At 46.1% G+C, this 18,312-nt stretch overlaps 1 protein-coding gene across 2 annotated transcripts in view; it reads right to left on the bottom strand.

Annotated features, from left to right (window-relative positions):
* Positions 1–18,312, bottom strand: part of LOC127579984 (serine/threonine-protein kinase LMTK1-like) — a 275,547-nt gene that overhangs the window by 95,925 nt on the left and 161,310 nt on the right. The window contains exon 2 of one of the 2 annotated variants that reach the window (XM_052033106.1): positions 15,589–15,722. In XM_052033106.1, the coding sequence (XP_051889066.1) occupies positions 15,589–15,633 (45 nt within the window). In that variant the 5' untranslated portion in view covers positions 15,634–15,722. Of the gene's footprint in view, positions 1–406; positions 478–15,588; positions 15,723–18,312 lie in introns of those variants that run through there. The other variant, XM_052033105.1, reaches the window with a different exon arrangement.

The raw sequence follows: 18,312 nt of genomic DNA, 5'->3' as shown, positions 1-18,312 counted from the left end.
AATAAAACATTTCACTAACATCCATCAGGAGAAGAGATCTTTACCCAGTCAGGCCAATATTTCTCTAACACAGAAGGGGGCATTCAGCCTATTGAATGGTGGCTATCAGAGCATTTGCATCAATCCCATTCCCCTATAACGCAGTCCAGACCCACAGCAATGTGATTGACCCACAAATGATCTCTGAAGTGCTCCAGCAAGTCCCTCAGTTGTACAGTAACTGCCTCATTAAATCGCCTGGACAGCAGTGGTCCACGAAGGTGGTTCACCACCACCTTCTCAAGGGCAATTAGGGGCGGGCGATAAATGCTGCCTTGCCAGTGATGCCAAGATCCTGAAATTAAGGAATGGTTTTGTTGCTCTTATCTCATCATTGCCCTTCTCCTGTTTCTTGCCTTTCACACACCTTCTTGCCATGTCCTTTGACCTGACAGCCACTGACATTGCCATCACCAGCTCTGTCCATCCTGGCTGCCTCTCCCGAAACCTGCAGCAATTTACAGAAAATGGTTACAAATGGGTTAAGTACAAAAATGTATTTGGGGGAATTGGGCAGCGAAATCCTTCGTTATTGAAGTTCAATCCAACCTTGGTGTGGCAACTGCTCTGCTCGGGACCACAGGAAACTGTAAAGAGTTATGGACACAGCTCAGCTCATCGCGGAAACCAGCCTCCCCTCCACAGAATCTCTCCAGACTTCTTGCTGCCTTGGTAAAGCAGCCAACATAATCAAAGACCCCACTCACCCCGGATATTCTCTCTTCTCCCCCCTCCCATCCAGCAAAAGATACAAAAGCCTGAAAGCACGTACCACCAAACTCAAGGACAGCTTCTATTGTATGATAAGATGGACTCTTGACCTCACAATCTACCTCGTTATGATCTTGCACCTTATTGTCTGCCTGCGCTGCACTTTCTCTGTAACTGTAACATTTTATTCTGCATTCTGTTATCGTTTTTCCTCATACTACCTCAATGTACTGATGTACTGAAATCATCTGTATGGATGGCATGCAAAACAAAGTTGATCACTGTACCTTGTAAATAAACCAATTTGCCTTAGAGGGAATCTTTTAGTTCCTTTCTCCTCAGATCGTAACATGTATATGGGAAAGAATAACAAATGCCACAACCCAAACTAGGACCAGTAAGTGAGTAATCTTCATCTCCTCTGTAACAGCATGGTCAAATTTCCCCTTCATAAGTTAAAAAGCACGACGTGAAGTAAATTGTTCCATCTAACTATTCCAGCTGTGGATGATTTGTACTAGTTTATAGAGTGGTTTGCAGAAAGAGATACAACAGATAGCAATCTCTTTCTTAATGACCATCTATTCCTTTGTGTGTAACTAAATGGGAATAATATTTATTTTTACTTTCAGTATCTACTGTCTAAATTGCTACTCATTTAAAAGGACTTGGCATTGGTACAGAGTCAGCAATTTGCTACACATCTTGCCAAATAATTCATGGAAGGTCTGCCATGACTTTGGGTACTAATAAATGTATTGGCAGATACCAAGCGAGCTCATCAGCGCAAGAAGGTTTCAAGCTGCAGCAGCAACCGTGACAGGGGAACGTTCTTCCCACTAAGGAACGGGCTGTAGGTCTCTCGACCAAGACAGGAACATAAGTGCCCGATATGAATAACAAGAATTAATGGGGTCTCGAAACTATAAAAAAGGTGTCAAAAGATTTTAGGAAAACTGCAGCATTTCCAGGAGGAGAGACAGTGACTTCCAACTATAATAGCAATACCAGTAGTAGGCTTTCAATTGCCTTGGAACCTTAAAATTCTGTGAGTATCCCTCTTGCTTTATAGCACATGGAGTCATACAGCATAGAAACAGGCCCTTCGGCCCACCATATCCATGCCAACCATAAAGCATCCACTGCTCTGTAACCTAACCTGCCACGCCATGATCTGTAGTAGCATGCTCATCTTGGAGTCAGAGGTTCAAGTCCCTCTCCTGTGACTTCAGCACCAAATCTGGGCTGGCCTTCCAGTGTGTTGCTGAGGGAGTGCCTCCCATCAAAGGTGCTGCCTTTCAGCTGAGACATCTTCTCTGTTCTGTCAGGTAGGTGCAAAGGATCACATGGCACTAAATCCAGCACAGAGTCTGCTGGCTAACTTTTATCCCTCGACTAACATCACTAAGACAGATATTCTGTTCATTAGCAAATAGTTAACTGTGGGTGCTTGTTGTGTGGAAAATGGTTGATGTGTTTCCAACATCCCTAAAAGTTTTGTTGGATATACAAGGATCAGAGTGTGGCTGTGCTAAGTAAAAAATGGCTCATTTATGGTTCCCAATATTGTTCATTAGCTTCTTTGAAGATTTTCGAAAGAAAGTGTTGGTGGGTTCTTCACTCACACTCTTGGCCTTTGATATTTACTCCATTTGAGCCAAATGTTTGTGGAGAGAAACATACAGAAGGGCATTTAGTTTATGTCCTCAGACAGAAGGAATACAGTCCATTTCTCTGCAGCTTTTGACTATCGACTTTTGACTCAAAAAGAAGAAGCTTTGAAGTTATAATCCTTAATTTCCTTCCCCTGGTTATTTGCTATGTTGGACTCAGATGATATCTGCTGGTTCTGAAAGCAAGATTTCAATTAGCTGGAGTGAGAGTTGGGCCATAATTTGTTTACATAAGTGACACCGTTTTGCTTCTCTGGGGAGACACAGTAAATTTACCGTGCTTGCTTAAAACCACAAACATATTACCTCCCAGATAGCTTGCACAGGAAAATGATGGATGCGCGTAAAGAATCTGACATTTTCCCAGCGCGCTGTAATTTCAAGTCAGCCACGCTTGACACGCATGAACAGTCCCAGGGCATTGTTACCACAACAGAGATAGGATGAAGGTTTGACACTGGTGAAGTGGTGAAAGAGGCAGTGAAGAGTTTTGCACTGGAGAGGCAGCAATTGGGGCTGAAGGGCTCGGCGAACACAATGCAGACTGTAGGAGGAGGATCTGCTGCCGCGGATGTTGCCCCCCCCATGCGTTTGAAGTGCAGGAGGTAGACGCTGGAGGGCGGTGGTCAGGGCTACTGACCTCCTGTGTCCAGGCGTGGAGCACAGGCCTGCTGAGAGGACGATGCACTTCACATTCAGCCCCTCCGTCTCCATGCCAGGGAGGGTTGGTCTAAATTGCCCGACCTGGTTCACTGAAGGCCAGTGCAATCATTACCTCATCTTAGTGTTTCCTTAGTGAAACTCTGATAATCCAGCACCTTTGGTGGATCAGACCAGCAAATTTTCTGGACTAGTGGATGTTGTGCCTATTAATACTCCAACACCCTTTTATTCCACTTTTTTTTACATGCTACATTTTCCAGTGAACCCGGTGAGTTCAAAGGGAATGGGAAAAAGAACTCCCAAATCTGCTTCCAGCCGCAAACCTGCTAATGTTCCTGCCCCTGGTGTTCCGTTTCCTGCCCCAGTCAGGGCTGCACACCTGGCCCCACACTCCACTTACATTCTAGATCCCCAGCTCACACTCCAGACTAATGAGTGAGGCGGATGCCCGAACGTCAGTATTCCCAAACAATCCAATGCTGAATTATCAGAGTTCCAAAGGAGTTAGTTTGTAGGACTTCGATACATTTACTGTGCAAAGTTAACTAGTGGATGATGTTTGTGGTTTTAAACTTGCACTATAGATTTACTGTGTGAGCTCATTTAATGTAACTTTTTATTTTTTATTCTTCTTAACTTTTTATAAAAGTAATTATGTGTTGCCTGATAGGGTGGTGGAGGCAAATTCATTAGAGGCTCTTAAGAGGGGCTTGGATGGGCACATGAATGAGAGGAAAATGGAGGGATATGAGCATTCTGTAGGTAGGAGGGATTAGCTATGTCGGCACAACAGTGTGGGCCGAAGGGCCTGTTCTGTACTGTACTGTTCTATGTTTCTATGTTCTAGGCGTATTTGAACAGTTTTTAAATGTCTGTATCATTTCCAAGGTTTTTGACAGCAGCAAGTAGTCAAAATGTCTTCTGGCTGTTCCAAAGTGTGGTCTCAGAATATTCCCAATTCTCCCTTGCAAAATGGAAAGGTCGATTCTTGTGTGTTGGGGCAGAGTCTTTGTAAAGTAGGAGCAGTGAGCCCAAGACACTGCTAATGCTGAAATTAGCATTCATCCCTACCTCTCTGGCAGGACCTCCTACATAAATGACCTCCAGCATCCAAGAGAGGAAGTCACTAATTCCAAGCTCCCTCCCTAAATTACACACGACATCCCCATTTGGAACTACATTGCTGCTCCTTCACCTTTGCTGGTCAGAAAATCCTGGGACTCACTGACTGACCAGCACTGTGGGAGTATCTTCATCACAGACTTGAGGTGGCAGTTCACTACTACATCCTCGAGGGCATCAGGAAATGTCAGCAGGCCCAGTGGCTCCTGAATCCCAAGGATGACCTTCACACCAACTCAGCAAACTACAGAATGCCTGTGAGTTTAGTGCCCCTGTCTGTCTAGCTGTCCTTAAGAGGATCTCAGGAGATATTGAGACCTCCTTCAGTGCTGTAGTTCCATGTTGTACCTGCACTGACATATCAAAAGTGTTGTTGAGAGGGTAAACATAGTTGAGAAGCATGCCTAGTCATCTGAAAAATCCATCTTGAAATGCAGAACCCGGTTAAGGCACTGTTTAAGAGGGTCGTGTCATCACGATTCCCTTTCTCAAACTCAGTGGCTGGAAATGCAGTTAAACTCACCCAAGTGAAAATATACAGACGGTAAGTAAGGCATTTTCAGAAAAGTGGTAATAGTAAACGAAAGCTTAATCACATGGGAACAAAACAATTAGAACAGGACTGAGCTATCTATCCTCCTGAGCCTGCTCTGCCATCCAATAAGATTGTGGTTGATCTGATCTTGGGATCAGCTCCACTTTCCTGACTGCTCCCCCTAACTCTGGATCCTCCATGGACCAAAAATCTGCCTATCTAATCCTTGAATATATTCAATGACTCTGTCTCTACACCTACCTGGGGTAGAGAATTTCAAAGATTCATGACTCAATGAAAAATTCTTCCTCAACTCTGCCTTCAGTGGGTGACCCCGATTCTGAAACTGTCTCCCCCATGAGGTGAAACATCTTCGCAGCATTTATTCTGTCAAGCCTTTTCAGAATCCTACATCCTTCAGAAAGATTCCCTGTCATTCTTCTAGCCTCCAGAGAGCATGGTCCCAACCTGTTCAACCTCCCTCCTTCATCAACCTCTAGAGCCTTGCCTGAATTTCACCAGTACAAATATATTCCCCCTTAAATATGTAGACATAAACTGTATGTTGTACTCCAGGCTGGTCTCACTGATGCCCTGAACAGTTGTAGCAAGATTTCTCTACGTTTATATTCCAGCCCTTGGTAAAAAAAAGTCAACATTGCTGCTAAGTACAAGAATTTTCATGCACAAGTATACCTAGATCTCTTTGCACTTAGACGAGTAGAACAAGGATACAGTAATCTGTATTTTCGCCATGAACTGCTTTTCTATTCTTCCCACCAGTGGATAACCTCACATTTCCCCACATTAGACTCCATTTGACAATCTTTTGCCCTCCTGCTTAGCCTAACTATACTCCTTTGTGCCTTCCCCAAAACTGGCTTTATCACCTATTCTCTGCATTGTCAGTAAATATGGTTACAACACATTGTTACCTTCATCAAAGTCATTAAAGTAGATGGTAAACATTTGCGGGCGTAGCACTAATTCCTGTTACAACCCACCAGTAGAGCTTGCAACCTGTCAATGACCCATTTATCTTGACTCTTTGTTTTCCATTAGTTAACCAGTCCTCTATTCCTGTTAATGTGCTGCTCCAGTGTCAGGAATAGTGATCGTTTATATTAACCTTTTATGTGGCGATTTATTGAACGCCTTCTGGCAATCTAAATACATTACATCTACTGGCTCCCCTTTATCCACCCTGTCTGTTACATCCTCAAACCCTAATAAGTTTATTGAACACAATTTCCTTTTCATAAAATCATGTACACTATGCTTCATTTGTCTTATGGCTTTCTGAATGTCCTGCTATTACTTTTTTTTATCATGGATTCCAAGATTTTCCCAATGTCAGATGTTAGTCTAACTGCCCTATCTATCCTGCTTTCTATCTCACTACTTTCTTGAATAGGAGTGTCACTTCCAGATCTGCTAGTACCTTTCCAGAATCCAGGGAGCTTTGAGAAGTGACTCCATCCATTAATCCTGCAGCCACTTCTCTGTTGGACATTGGACATCAAGTCCAGAGGACCTGTCAGTCTTCTGTCCCAGAGTTTATTTAGTACTCTTTCGCTGGGTGCAGTGATTGTTTTAAATTCCTTCCTTTTGCTTCTGGATTTTCTGCTATTGTTGGGATGCTTTTAAAGTCTTCTACCTATAAACACAATACATTTACAGCTCCTCTCCAGGTTGCAGCATTCAGTTATGGGCCAGGGATTCCCAGGAGTTGGTGGGAACATTGCATTTTTTCAAGGAAGCTATGAAAAAAATCCTTCAATCTTTTTTTCTGTCCACCTGGTAATGTCCTCCTATGGCAGAGCGCGGAATAGAGTGCCTGTTTCAGGAGTGTCATGCTGGGCATAGAGGGACATGAGCTGTCTCACATAGCTGATTGAATATAATCAGGGCCACAGTGCTTGGGATGTTGGGCATTGTTTCTCAGCTGCATTATCTTTTAATCCATTTTCCAAATCCACTTTAGTCAACCCTTTAGTCTGTACCTTTGTAATAGCCTTTATGTAAACTTGAGACATGTTTTGGATATCAGTTTCATTCTTTCAAAATGGGCAAGCACGGTAGTGTAGCGGTTAGCGTAACGCTTTACAGCGCCAGTGACCCGGGTTCAAACCCGGCTACTGTCTGTAAGGAGTTTGTACGTTCTCCCCGTGACTGCGTGGGTTTCCTCCGGGTGCTCTGGTTTCCACCCACATTCCAAAGCTGTACAGGTTAGGAAGTTGTGGGCATGCTATGTTGGCGCCGGAAGCGTGGCGACACTTGTGGGCTGCCCCCAGAACACTCTTGCATTTCACTGTGTGTTTCGATGTACATGTGACTAATAAAGAAATCTTATCTTATCTGACTATGAAATGATACCATGTTGTAACTAATCTTTCCCAGAAAACTCCTTACTATGAGACCATTAATTAATCCTGTCTCATTGCACGAGATCAGACCTTAACCAGCTTGGTCATCTGGTAGGTTCCACAATGCAAAGTTCCAAAAAACTTCCAAATACACACCGTGAAGCCACCTTTGCCAGTTTGATTTGACCAATTGTTTGACGATAAAAGCCATTCGCAATGCAATACTTTCATTGCAAGCCCCATTACTTCTCGCTTTATAGGCTGTCCTACACTGTAGCTCCTATTAGGGGGCCTGTAGACTACTCCCACCAGTGACCTCTTTCCCTCACTACCTCTTACTATCACCCAAACCAATTCTACATCCTGATCTTCTTACCCATGTTCATTTCTCACCACTGCTGTGATCTCATGCTTTATTAACAGAAGTAATCCTCCTCCTTCCCCTTGCTGAAATATCTTATGCCACAATACTCATTTCTCAGCTTTGGCTGTCTTGCAACCACTACTCTGTAACAGCTACCATATCATGCCCATTTATTCCCTCTTGTGCCATCAGTTCATCTATCTCGGTGTGAATGTTGCATACATTCAGATAAATCACTTTTAATTTTGTCTTTCTACCTTTTCCCCTACTCTGACTCTATTTGAAGACAACCTCTAAAAGTCATAGAGTCAAATAGCACAGAAATAGCCCCTTTGGCCTAACTTGCCCATGCCGACGAAGATGCCCAACTATGCTAATTCCTCAGTAGCACGCACAATATACTGGAGGAACTGAGCAGGTCAGACAGCACCAGTCCTGATGAAGGGTCTCGACCTGAAACATCGACTATTCATTTCCCTCCATAGATGCTGCCTGACCTGTTGAGTTCCTCCAGCATTTTGTGCGTGTTGCTCCAGGTTCCAGCAGAACCTCTTAAATCTAAGCTAATTCCTCTTTTGTTTATATATTCTGTCCATCCTGTCAAACTCGGATTTTTATTATCCATTTTGCTACCCAGGAACCTGTACCATTACCTGCCCTTTATCTTCACCTTTGTAAGTGTCCCCTCACCTGGTCCTTGCCCACACATCACTGTGTCAATGCTTTTTGATTCTCTCCGTCATCAGAGTCATGTATAGGAACATTCAATCTTGACAATCCATAGGGAACAAGACAGCATTGGAAGGGGAAGAACTGGGGCTTGCGGGAGTGGGATCTCTGCGCAGTTATTCAGTGGACCAACTCTCCGATAGGCCTGGATTGATTCTAAGGGGCGAGCAGGCCTGGGTGGATATTTTGATGAAGAGTTGACTATTTCCCTCCCCTCCAAGCAACTGATGATGGCACGTCATTTAGTGAGGTTAGTGAGATGATTGTACAAAGTGCCATTTACACAACAGGGGAAGTCTCTTCCCTTTATGGACAAGAATTTGTCCAAGGCCTCTAGTACTATAACATCAGTCTGCATTGTACTATCCACCCAGCTTTATGAAATGGAGTGCAGGCAGAGAAGTACAACAGGCAGCCAATATTATGCTGCCTGTTTTTAATGGCAGCAACCAATGACATACTACTAACTGATGCCCTAAAAAGCACTGGCATGCCTCAGAGGGTAGTACTCTCTCTCTGATGTTACTGGCCCACTCCAGCACAGGAAAATCCAGGCTGACCCTCGAGTGCAGTATTGAGGGACGGCTGCACTGTCAGAAGGAACACCTTCTGTTCCCTCAGGTGGATCCTAGGGCTTTGAAAGCTGAGCTCTTTCCTGTTTCCTGTGCAATACTTATCCCTCAACTAACATTACTAAATACATCGTTATGGCGTAGCTGTCTATGGGAGCTTCCTGTGCACTCAGAGGCTTTGGTGGATTCTACATTCCAACTGCGTCACCCTTTCAAAAGTACTGAGCGGGCTGTGGAGTGCTTTAGGGACGCTAAGGTCATGAAGGGTGCTTTGGAAATGCAGGTCTTGCTTTCTTGAAAAAGAAATGCAATTCTTCTCTTTGTCTTCTTTCTGTAAAATGATTATTTAGGAGCATTAAGAACAATAGAAAAATCTTGAAATCTCAGCCCAATGCAAATGTAAAGCAAAGAGCAGGAAAAGCTTTACTCGTGGGTCAGGAGGAGATTTGTTTTTTTGTGGGCCTGATCAGTCTGTATGGCAAAATGTACAATAGTCATTTGTGATGCTTTGCTGCTCTAAAGCTGCGCAGTCCGTCACACAGCAGTGGTGGTAAAGTCTCCTGATTACCCATTCACAGAGCAGCCCCAGCCCTACACTTGAGGGAGTCAAGAGGAGATTTGCAGGTTTTTTATTAACAGAGAATCAAAAGTTGCCCATTCACCCTGGATACAAACTACCCTTCAGGTTTCCTACACTCCACTCTCCATTTTAACAGTGCAAAACCATTTCCCCAAACTTTGCACCAAATTTAGATGCAAGTCAGTGACAATCATTCTGACAGATACGTTGTCAGACCTTGAAGGTTAACAACAGTGCACAAACTTAGAAGCCAGTCTTGTTTTGTAACACTGAAAGCCTGTGGTTCAGACGCAAGCTAATAATTACTGGGGAGAGATTTATGACGTTAAACAGCAAAACATTTAATTATCCAGGTCAAGCACGAGACAGTTTCACAAAAAATGCTTTCACACCACTGTTGAGCGTGTGGTGATGGCACTGGAGAATTGTCTGGGGTTGCACAAACAATGGGTGCTGCCTTCACACAACGCGAGGGTGTGTCAGCTCCCTGAAACCCAACTGGCTCCTGTGGCAAAGCTGCACCCAACGCATGTTTCAGCAGGGGACCAGTCAGCTGGTTCACCCGCTGAGCTGGATTTGTTTCAGGTTCAGATCTTAACAAGACAGGAGTGGAAATTTGGAGAAAGGATGCAGGGGTTCATACGTCCAGTGGGGAAGGCAGCCGGAGTGGATGATATTCCAGAGCGGGTTCCCATCTCTCTACCCAAAGTCCCACCTGGCAATCAGTGATCTACCAGCTCCCTCTCTTCACCCCAATAAGCAGTGACTGAGCCTATTCAAGGTTGAGACTGATAGATCTCTGGACACTAATCTAGTAGGGGGGATGTCAATGTGATCTCATTAAATGGCACAGCAGGCTGGAGCCCTCGTGCTCTTGTTTCTTTCAGTTCTAAGGGTGCTTTTATTGAAAAGCATGGACTCAATTCTTTGTGCTTCTCTCCCTGTCACCAATTCGCCTCAAGAGCTAGGAGGCAAACACAGCCCCACCCCGGCACTGGTTGGCTTCAGCCACGGTGAATAGGTGGACGTGCACTGAACTCTGCGCGTTCCGCCCATTAGACGGCACCACTTCAAAGGCCACCCTGCACAGTGAAAGCAATGGGATGAGCCCTGGACCTGGACTGGCCAGCAACCAGCAGTTAGCAGAGAATGCTTCCTGATTGTCTGTAGTTCATTTATTACAGGAAGCAAGTACCTGTGCCCTTAACTGTAACCTGGATTACAAGTATACGTTGGGAATTGTAAAACACCCAACAGAATGAAGGAAAAGTCATAGTTTCATGGGCTCACACAACACGGAGACTGGCCCTTCAGCCCACCGGGATTGTGACAACCATCTAGCACCCATCTACATTAGCAGTGCACCTACTTTCGCATGAACTCCCACCACCTACCGCAGGGGCAATTTAGAGTGACCAGTTAATCTGCCAGCCCCCACGTCTCTGGGACGTGGGAGGAAACCAGAGCACCCAGAGGAAGCCTGTATGGTCACAGGGGAGAACGCGCAGACTCTGCACAGGCAGGACCAGAGGTCAGGATTGAACCCGGGTCTCCTGGAGCTGAGGAGCAACGGCTCCCCCAGCTGTGCCACCCAGTAATGGATTTACATGTCAGCCCTGGCCAGAGTTGGAAGGCTGTGGGCTCCAGTTCCATTCTAGACACTGGAGCAGGACCAGCAAAGCAGGCAGCACGGTAGCAGACACTGTCCTTTGGATAAGCCATTACACCAAGTTGGATCTGCTCCCTCAGTTGGATATCAACGATCCCTTGGGACTATACTGAAGAGCAGTGGAATTTTCTCTAGTCCCCCAAACAATATTAATCCCTCACCTTCATTTAAAATAATCTGATTGTTATCACATTGCTGTTTGTGTGGGACTTTGACGTGTGCAAATTAACTCTCCTGTTTCCCACATTTCCACAGGGAAGACACTTCAGAAGTACAACAGCGGCTGTACCAAGCCTGGGGCTGGCTTGAGGTGGTGAGCTGGAGTGTTTCCATTCCCTTGGCTGATAACATTGGCTGTGTGAACTACTGAACCACTGGCTGCACCTTGCGGCACTCAGTCAACGCAGCTTCCAACATCCGCTCAGCACAATTTGCAAACATTAGGTTGATTCCTTCCCAGTCTCAGGTTGTTAAATACTTCACTCAAGTCAAGGCACTGTCTGTAATATATCTGCACTCTAACCTACTCTCGGCTTCCAAGGACAAACTGCTTTACTGCACTCCTCAGGTGTGCCCCGCAGTTAACCCATGAGGTACTGGAGTGCTTCTTTCTGTGGAGATTAAGCAGGGCGCGCACACTGGCTGACTCTTGGGAATGCCTCATCAACTGATCACATGGCTTTAACAAAAACACCAAAAAAAGCAGCAGCGTCAATTGATCAATTGTCAATAAATCAATCCATTGAAGGAAGAAATAAAGGGAAAACAAGTGCAGCAGAAAATTGAAGTTTTCCAGCCCTGTAAATCAAACAGTTCCTCTGAGGTAATTTAGGTGTGAACATTGTATTTTCCAACACGCTCTCCATCTGTCATCAGAAGCCACCAGACGTTTTTCTAATTTTGCAGTTCAGTGAGTATATTAAACCGCGTCAGATACATTTCCTTTTTCTGAAATTTTGGCACAAATCTCACGATTAAACCAAAGATAGGTAATAAAGGATATCCTTGGCATGATCCATGTACATCGTGGGACAGTGTTTCAGCAAAAACATTCACGTGCAGGCAATCTGCACACTGTACACAGATCCAATGGCTTACTCCCCTCTCTGCCAATATGACGAAACACACTTTAAAATGGTTTCGAGAAGCTTTCGCCAGAGCTGCAGTTTCTTGGTAAAGACCGTAGCATGGAAAAGGTTTATCCCCCAACTGACACGACCACAAATAAAGAGCTGACCTGGTCTTTTAATCATTGCTGCTAGTGGGAGCTTTCTGTGCAGAAATTGGTTGCTACATTTCCAACGTTATAACGATGTTGACCTCCTGAAAGAACTTCTTGGCTGCACAGTGATTTAGGGGGCTCCCTGAGGCTGCAAAAGGCATGATGTGACTACCAGTTCATCCTCTCTTCTTTAAGTAGGGGAAGTAAATGAGAAAGTTTACAATTAGCCAAGTTTGCAAACAAATAGTGCTAGGAACTGATGGATAGTGGGTCTCATTTGAGTCCCTTTCCAGCTTTAAATCCCTAATTTCAGCTTTGTCACAAAGAGAAGAAGCCACAAAAACAAAATGGTGGAGGATCTCAGTGGGTCAGGCAGCATCTGTGGAGGGAAATGGGCAGTCGACGTTTCGGGTCGAGACCCTTCATCTGGAGAAGAAGCTTTACTGCCTTCTCTACAGAAACTACTACTTCAGCTCACTAGTCAAGGATAGCAATGTTTCCAACCCTTCCAACCAGGTGTAAAGGTCTCCAGCAGTGTTTGGCACTGTTACTTCGTTGATTCCTGGGATGAAGGGCTTGTCTTCTCAAGAAAGGCCAAGCAGGTTGGGTCTATGCCCACTGGAACTCAAGAGGGATGAGAGGTGATCTTATTGGAACATAAGATTCTTAGAGGGTCTGGAAGGGGTGGATGCTGAGAGGACATTTTCCCTTGTGGGGGAAACTGGAGCCGAGGGACATAGTCTCAAGATAAAGAGTCACCCATTAAATGAAGGTGCAGAGGAAGTTCTTCTCTCAGAGGGCAGTGGATCTTTGCAGACAGAGTTGTGGATACTCAGTCGTTGAATATAACCAAGGTTGAGGCTGATGTTTGATCCATAGGGAAATCCTAGTTAATGGGTGCCAGGTGGGAAAGTTCACCTGAAGTCAAAGATCAAATCAACCAGGATCTCAATGAACAATGGAACAGCCTCAGGAGGTTGAATGACCATCTCCTGTTCCTGAAATCTCTGAAATTCTGGTACATGAAAAATCCAATAAAATCAAACTAAAAGTGTTTACTAATTTTCTGAGGCTAATGGGGGAAGGAGGGGATTTATCCCAAACTATCCTGTGGAGACGTTTGGTGCTAGTTTGATTCTGCTTTGAGGTCAATGGAAAGTAGTAACGAGCAGGATAAGACACTGACTCAGGCTATCATTGTATCCAATAACAGCGCTGAGGCACAAATGGAAGACTGCACTCACAGTGAGATTAAAGTGCTATTATGGAGCTGAACCTAGCCCAAGATCTGGAGCTCGTTGCCAGATGGGTTTGACAGCAAGTTAGTGGCATGATTCGTTTGCCATTTTTTACCTGCTCCAATCAAACTCGTCTGAGAGATCAAACTTCTGGGAGAAGTGGGCCACATGACAATAAAATTTAGTGTTCCCTTAAACTCAAGTTTTAGGTGAGCTCAGGAAATCTCGTCATCCAACAGCAGGTCCTCGTCGGCATACAGAAGCAGTTTCAGGGGAATTTGAAAAGCAAAAGAATTGCAGGTGCTGCAAATCTGAAATAAAAACTTAAAATGCTGGGAACACTCAGCAGGTCAGGCAGCATCTGTGCAGAGAGAAACAGAGTTAACATTTCAAGTTGATGACCTTTCATCAGAACTAGGAAAACAATCAATCCGTTTTCCACTCCATTTTGTCACCCACCTCTCTTCCTCATCCACATTACGTACAGACGTCCAAACAACAGCAGCAGCAGAACAGCAGGGCAACAAAATTACTCGCTGCCATCATGGGCCACAGCAGGTAAAGTTCTACCTAAACCATTTCCCCTTTGCAGAAGTTTGTATGACTGAGACCTCATCATGCGGTAACATGCAGAGCACGTGAACCGGGAGTAATCCCGTGTATACCTGTCACAATCTAATAACGATGTGTAGAAGGGGCAAGTACAACCCCACACACCCCTCCACACATCCGTCCCCCCCACACACTCCTCCACATATCCGTCCCCACACACACCCCTCCGCATATCTGTCCCCACACACACCCCTCCACATATCCATCCCCACACACACCTCTCCACATATCCGTCCCCCCACACACCCCTCCACATATCTGTCCCCCCACACACCCCTCTGCATATCCATCCCCACACACCCCTCCACATATCCGTCCCCCCACACACACCTCCACATATCCATCCCCACACACCCCTCCACATATCCGTCCCCCCACACACCCCTCCACATATCCGTCCCCCCACACACCCCTCCACATATCCATCCCCACACACCCCTCCACATATCCGTCCCCCCACACACCCCTCCACATATCCGTCCCCACACACACCCCTCCACATATCCATCCCAACACACATCCCTCCACATATCCATCCCAACACACACCCCTCCACATATCCGACCCCACACACACCCCTCCACATATCCATCCCAACACACACCCCTCCGCATATCCATTCCAACACACACCCCTCCACATATCCGTTCCCACACACGCCCCTCCACATATCCGTTCCCACACACGCCCCTCCACATATCCGTTCCCACACACCCCTCCGCATATCCGTCCCAACACACCCCTCCACATATCCGTCCCCACACATGCCCCTCCGCATATCCATCTCCACATACACCCCTCTGCATATCCATCCCCACACACCCCTCCATATATCCATCCCCCCACACACACCTCCACATATCCATCCCCACACACCCGTCCACATATCCATCCCCACACACCCCTCCGCATATCCGTCCCCACACACACCCCTCCGCATATCCATCTCCACATACACCCCTCTGCATATCCGTCCCCACACACCCGTCCACATATCCGTCCCCACACACCCCTCCACGTATCCGTCCCCCCACACACACCTCCACATATCCGTCCCCACACACATCTCCACATAACCATCCCCACACAGCCCTCCACATACCCATCCCCACACACCCCTCCACATATCCGTCCCTACACATACCTCCACATATCCGTCCCCACACACCCCTCCACATATCCGTCCCCACACACACCCCTCCACATATCTGTCCCCACACACACTCCTGCATATCTCCTGCCCAGCTCACACTCCTCTATACCTCCATCCCTGCCTTGATTTATCCATCCTGAACTGACTCCGCAACATATCTGTGTCACTGCATTCTCTCCTGAGGTGTACTGATTCACAACTTTGAACACTAAAATTTTCTCCATATCAGATTCTTTCTCAGCCCAAAGGAGCATCAGTTTTACTAGCTCCTTGTGTTCCAATCTCTATAGCTCTGCCCACAAACAGAATAGAGGCCAATCAAGGAACTCGTTCCTCTTACCTTAAACCCAATGTCTCCCTTCTTGCAGCAGAGGCAGGCCAGCATGAGGAAGATGAAGGTGAAGAGCCCAGAGAAGGACACTGCTACCACCGCCAATGAAGAAGACCAGGTGAGCTCACTGATGGGTGTCCCATCTGGAAAAAACAGAGACAACTGTCTTCAGTTACCTTGTCAAAAGTAACAACACTTGCTAAAGTCTCACAAAATGCTTCTAAGTCCTGAATAAGTAAAAGCCATCTCAGATCCGCATTTCTCAAGAGTTTTGCACAGTTTACAAGCAAGTTCTTACACTTGAATAGATCGCACTTTATGCTCTTTATAGAAAGCCATCTCAGTTAAAAGTTCCTGAGTTGTAAGGATCTTCACTTGACGTTGCAGTGGTGTTGTGAAGTTCCACTCAATGCCAACACCATTTTAGCTGCAACATTTGTTTCTCCACTGAACTACTGCAATGAATTTCTAGCTTCTACCACCACAGCATATTGTGCTCATCTGTTTAGCGATCCACTGTAAGCATGCAGGGCAGATTTTCTGTCTGGAAATACTCAGGAAGTAAAGCAGCATCTGTGAGGGAGAAACAGAGTTAACGTTTCAGGTCATTAATCACTTCACGTATTCGATCCACCCATGTTCAAGATGTTCAGGTTTTCTTAAGGCACTGTTCTCATTGCATCCTATGATCCATGTTTAAAGCCATGCATTGACATGTGTGTTCGCAACCTCTCTCTCCAATAGCATTGATTCGCTCTATCACAAAACTGTCCTTGTCTCCAGATCATCCTTCAGCACATTTGGTGTTTCAACAAAAAAACTCTTTTCCTTCCTTCTAGGCGCCCAAGATCACAAATGTCAACAACTCCTGAATTCTCAAACTCCTCTAGGTCCTTCTCCAGCTTCCCTTTCGTCTGACCCCCATCTCTCCCCTCAGGTCCCACCTCTTGCCATACTTTCACTATCCCATCTGATCCTCTCCTCTCTAATCCCAGACGACTTGTCTTTAGCAGAGCCATCGGCATCATCCCCGCTTGCTGTCACCTCGATGAATTCCGAGTGCGACCTTGTGTTGAACTGTCCTTCTATTTGGTCAGGAGTCTGTGGACCTTTCTCCCATCTTCAGAACTCCTGATCCACTTGGACTTATCCCTCCAGTCTCTTACCCTCTCTACGTGCATCCATCGGTCAATGCCGGAGAGATACTGACTGGGTCAATCTTTGCACTGCTCATGGTCACTTTAAACTGAACTTGCATCACTCCTTGCTCGGGACCAATCCCGACACTGCTGTCAAAACTACTGACAAGGGTGTTGCGGTTGTGTTTTAGTGAATTAACCCCTACCTGACAGGCTCTGACACCTCCTTGTACCTCCCACTGGACCCTGACCCCACAACTGACCTCCCTTCCTCAGGTGATCTTCCCTCCACAACCATCCCAAAACACAGTCCGCTTCCAGCTTTTCCTTGAGATCCACAAACAGGATGGTCCTGGGGAATCCACAGCTTCAGCCTGTTCTGTTCCCATAGGATTTCTTTCTTCTTACTTGACTATTCTTTTTCCCCTTGTCCAATCCCTTCCCACTCACAGCCATGGGCCCTCTGATGCCCTGTGCCACTTTAACACCTTCCAGCTTCCTGATCCTGACCAGTTCACCGTCACTGTGGTTCTCCTATCCCTCCATTCCATACCAGGACAGCACGAGGACCTTTGACTTCTTCCTCTAACTGAGGCCCACCCAGCCCCCTTCCACCACCACCTTCCTTCACCCGGTTCAACCCGTCCTTACATCGAGCAACTTCTCCTTCAACTCCACTCACTTCCTCCAAATCAGACTTGCAAGGGGGTGGGGGGGGGGGGTGGGGAGGGGGCAAGCAGTGCTGTCTCTTTGTGGGACATGTGGACATCCCACTCAAGTCCCCTTCCACACCTCCTCTTGTGGCACATGCACAACCCTACTGCTGCTGCTCCCTGCTCTGGTACAGAACGCAAAGCTCTCATCACCCCTGCTGCCGATTTCTACCCCGTTCTCCCTTCCACACACAGTCAAACAGCATGGAAACAGGCCCTTCGGCCCAACTGGTCCATGCTGCCCAAGATTCCCAACGAAGCTAGGCCCATTTAACCACATCCTCTGAACCTTGCCTATCCCCGTACCTGTCCAAGTGTCTTTTTAATGTTATTAATGTACCTGCCTCAATCACTTCCTCTTCAATCCATATACTGACCACGCTTTGGGTGAAAAAAATGCCCCTCAGTTTCCTATTAAATCTTTCCCCTCCCACCTTAAATCTATGCCCTCTAGTCCGTGATTCCCCAACTTTGGGAAAAAGACATGGCCCATCTCTTCCCTTCCCTTTCTCACCTGCTCTATCTCCATCTCAAGTGGACAAAGTTCATTACAAGCCCACAGACACCCCTACCTGACCTGACTACATCGCCTCTTGTTCTGTTTCCTATAAGGACGCTCAGTTTCTCTGCCTCCAGCAGATCTGTGCCACACTAGTGCTTCCTTCTTCTTCAGCCATAGTGTCCCCTTCATCTTAATTGACAGGGCTCTTTTTTCCCAGGGAAAGGGAATTAGGAACAAGAGGGCATAGGTTTAAAGTGAGAAGAGAAAGATTTAAGAGGGGAAACTTTTTCACACAGAGGGTGGTATGTATGTGGAATGAGCTGCCAGAGGAAGTGGTTGAGGCAGGTACAACAACAACATTTAAGAGACATTTGGACAG

This window comes from Pristis pectinata, chromosome 18 (genome assembly GCF_009764475.1).
Source record: "Pristis pectinata isolate sPriPec2 chromosome 18, sPriPec2.1.pri, whole genome shotgun sequence".
Lineage (NCBI taxonomy): Eukaryota > Metazoa > Chordata > Chondrichthyes > Rhinopristiformes > Pristidae > Pristis > Pristis pectinata.
Note: the sequence above shows the minus strand (reverse complement) of the source record. Positions and strands in the feature narration are given on the sequence as shown.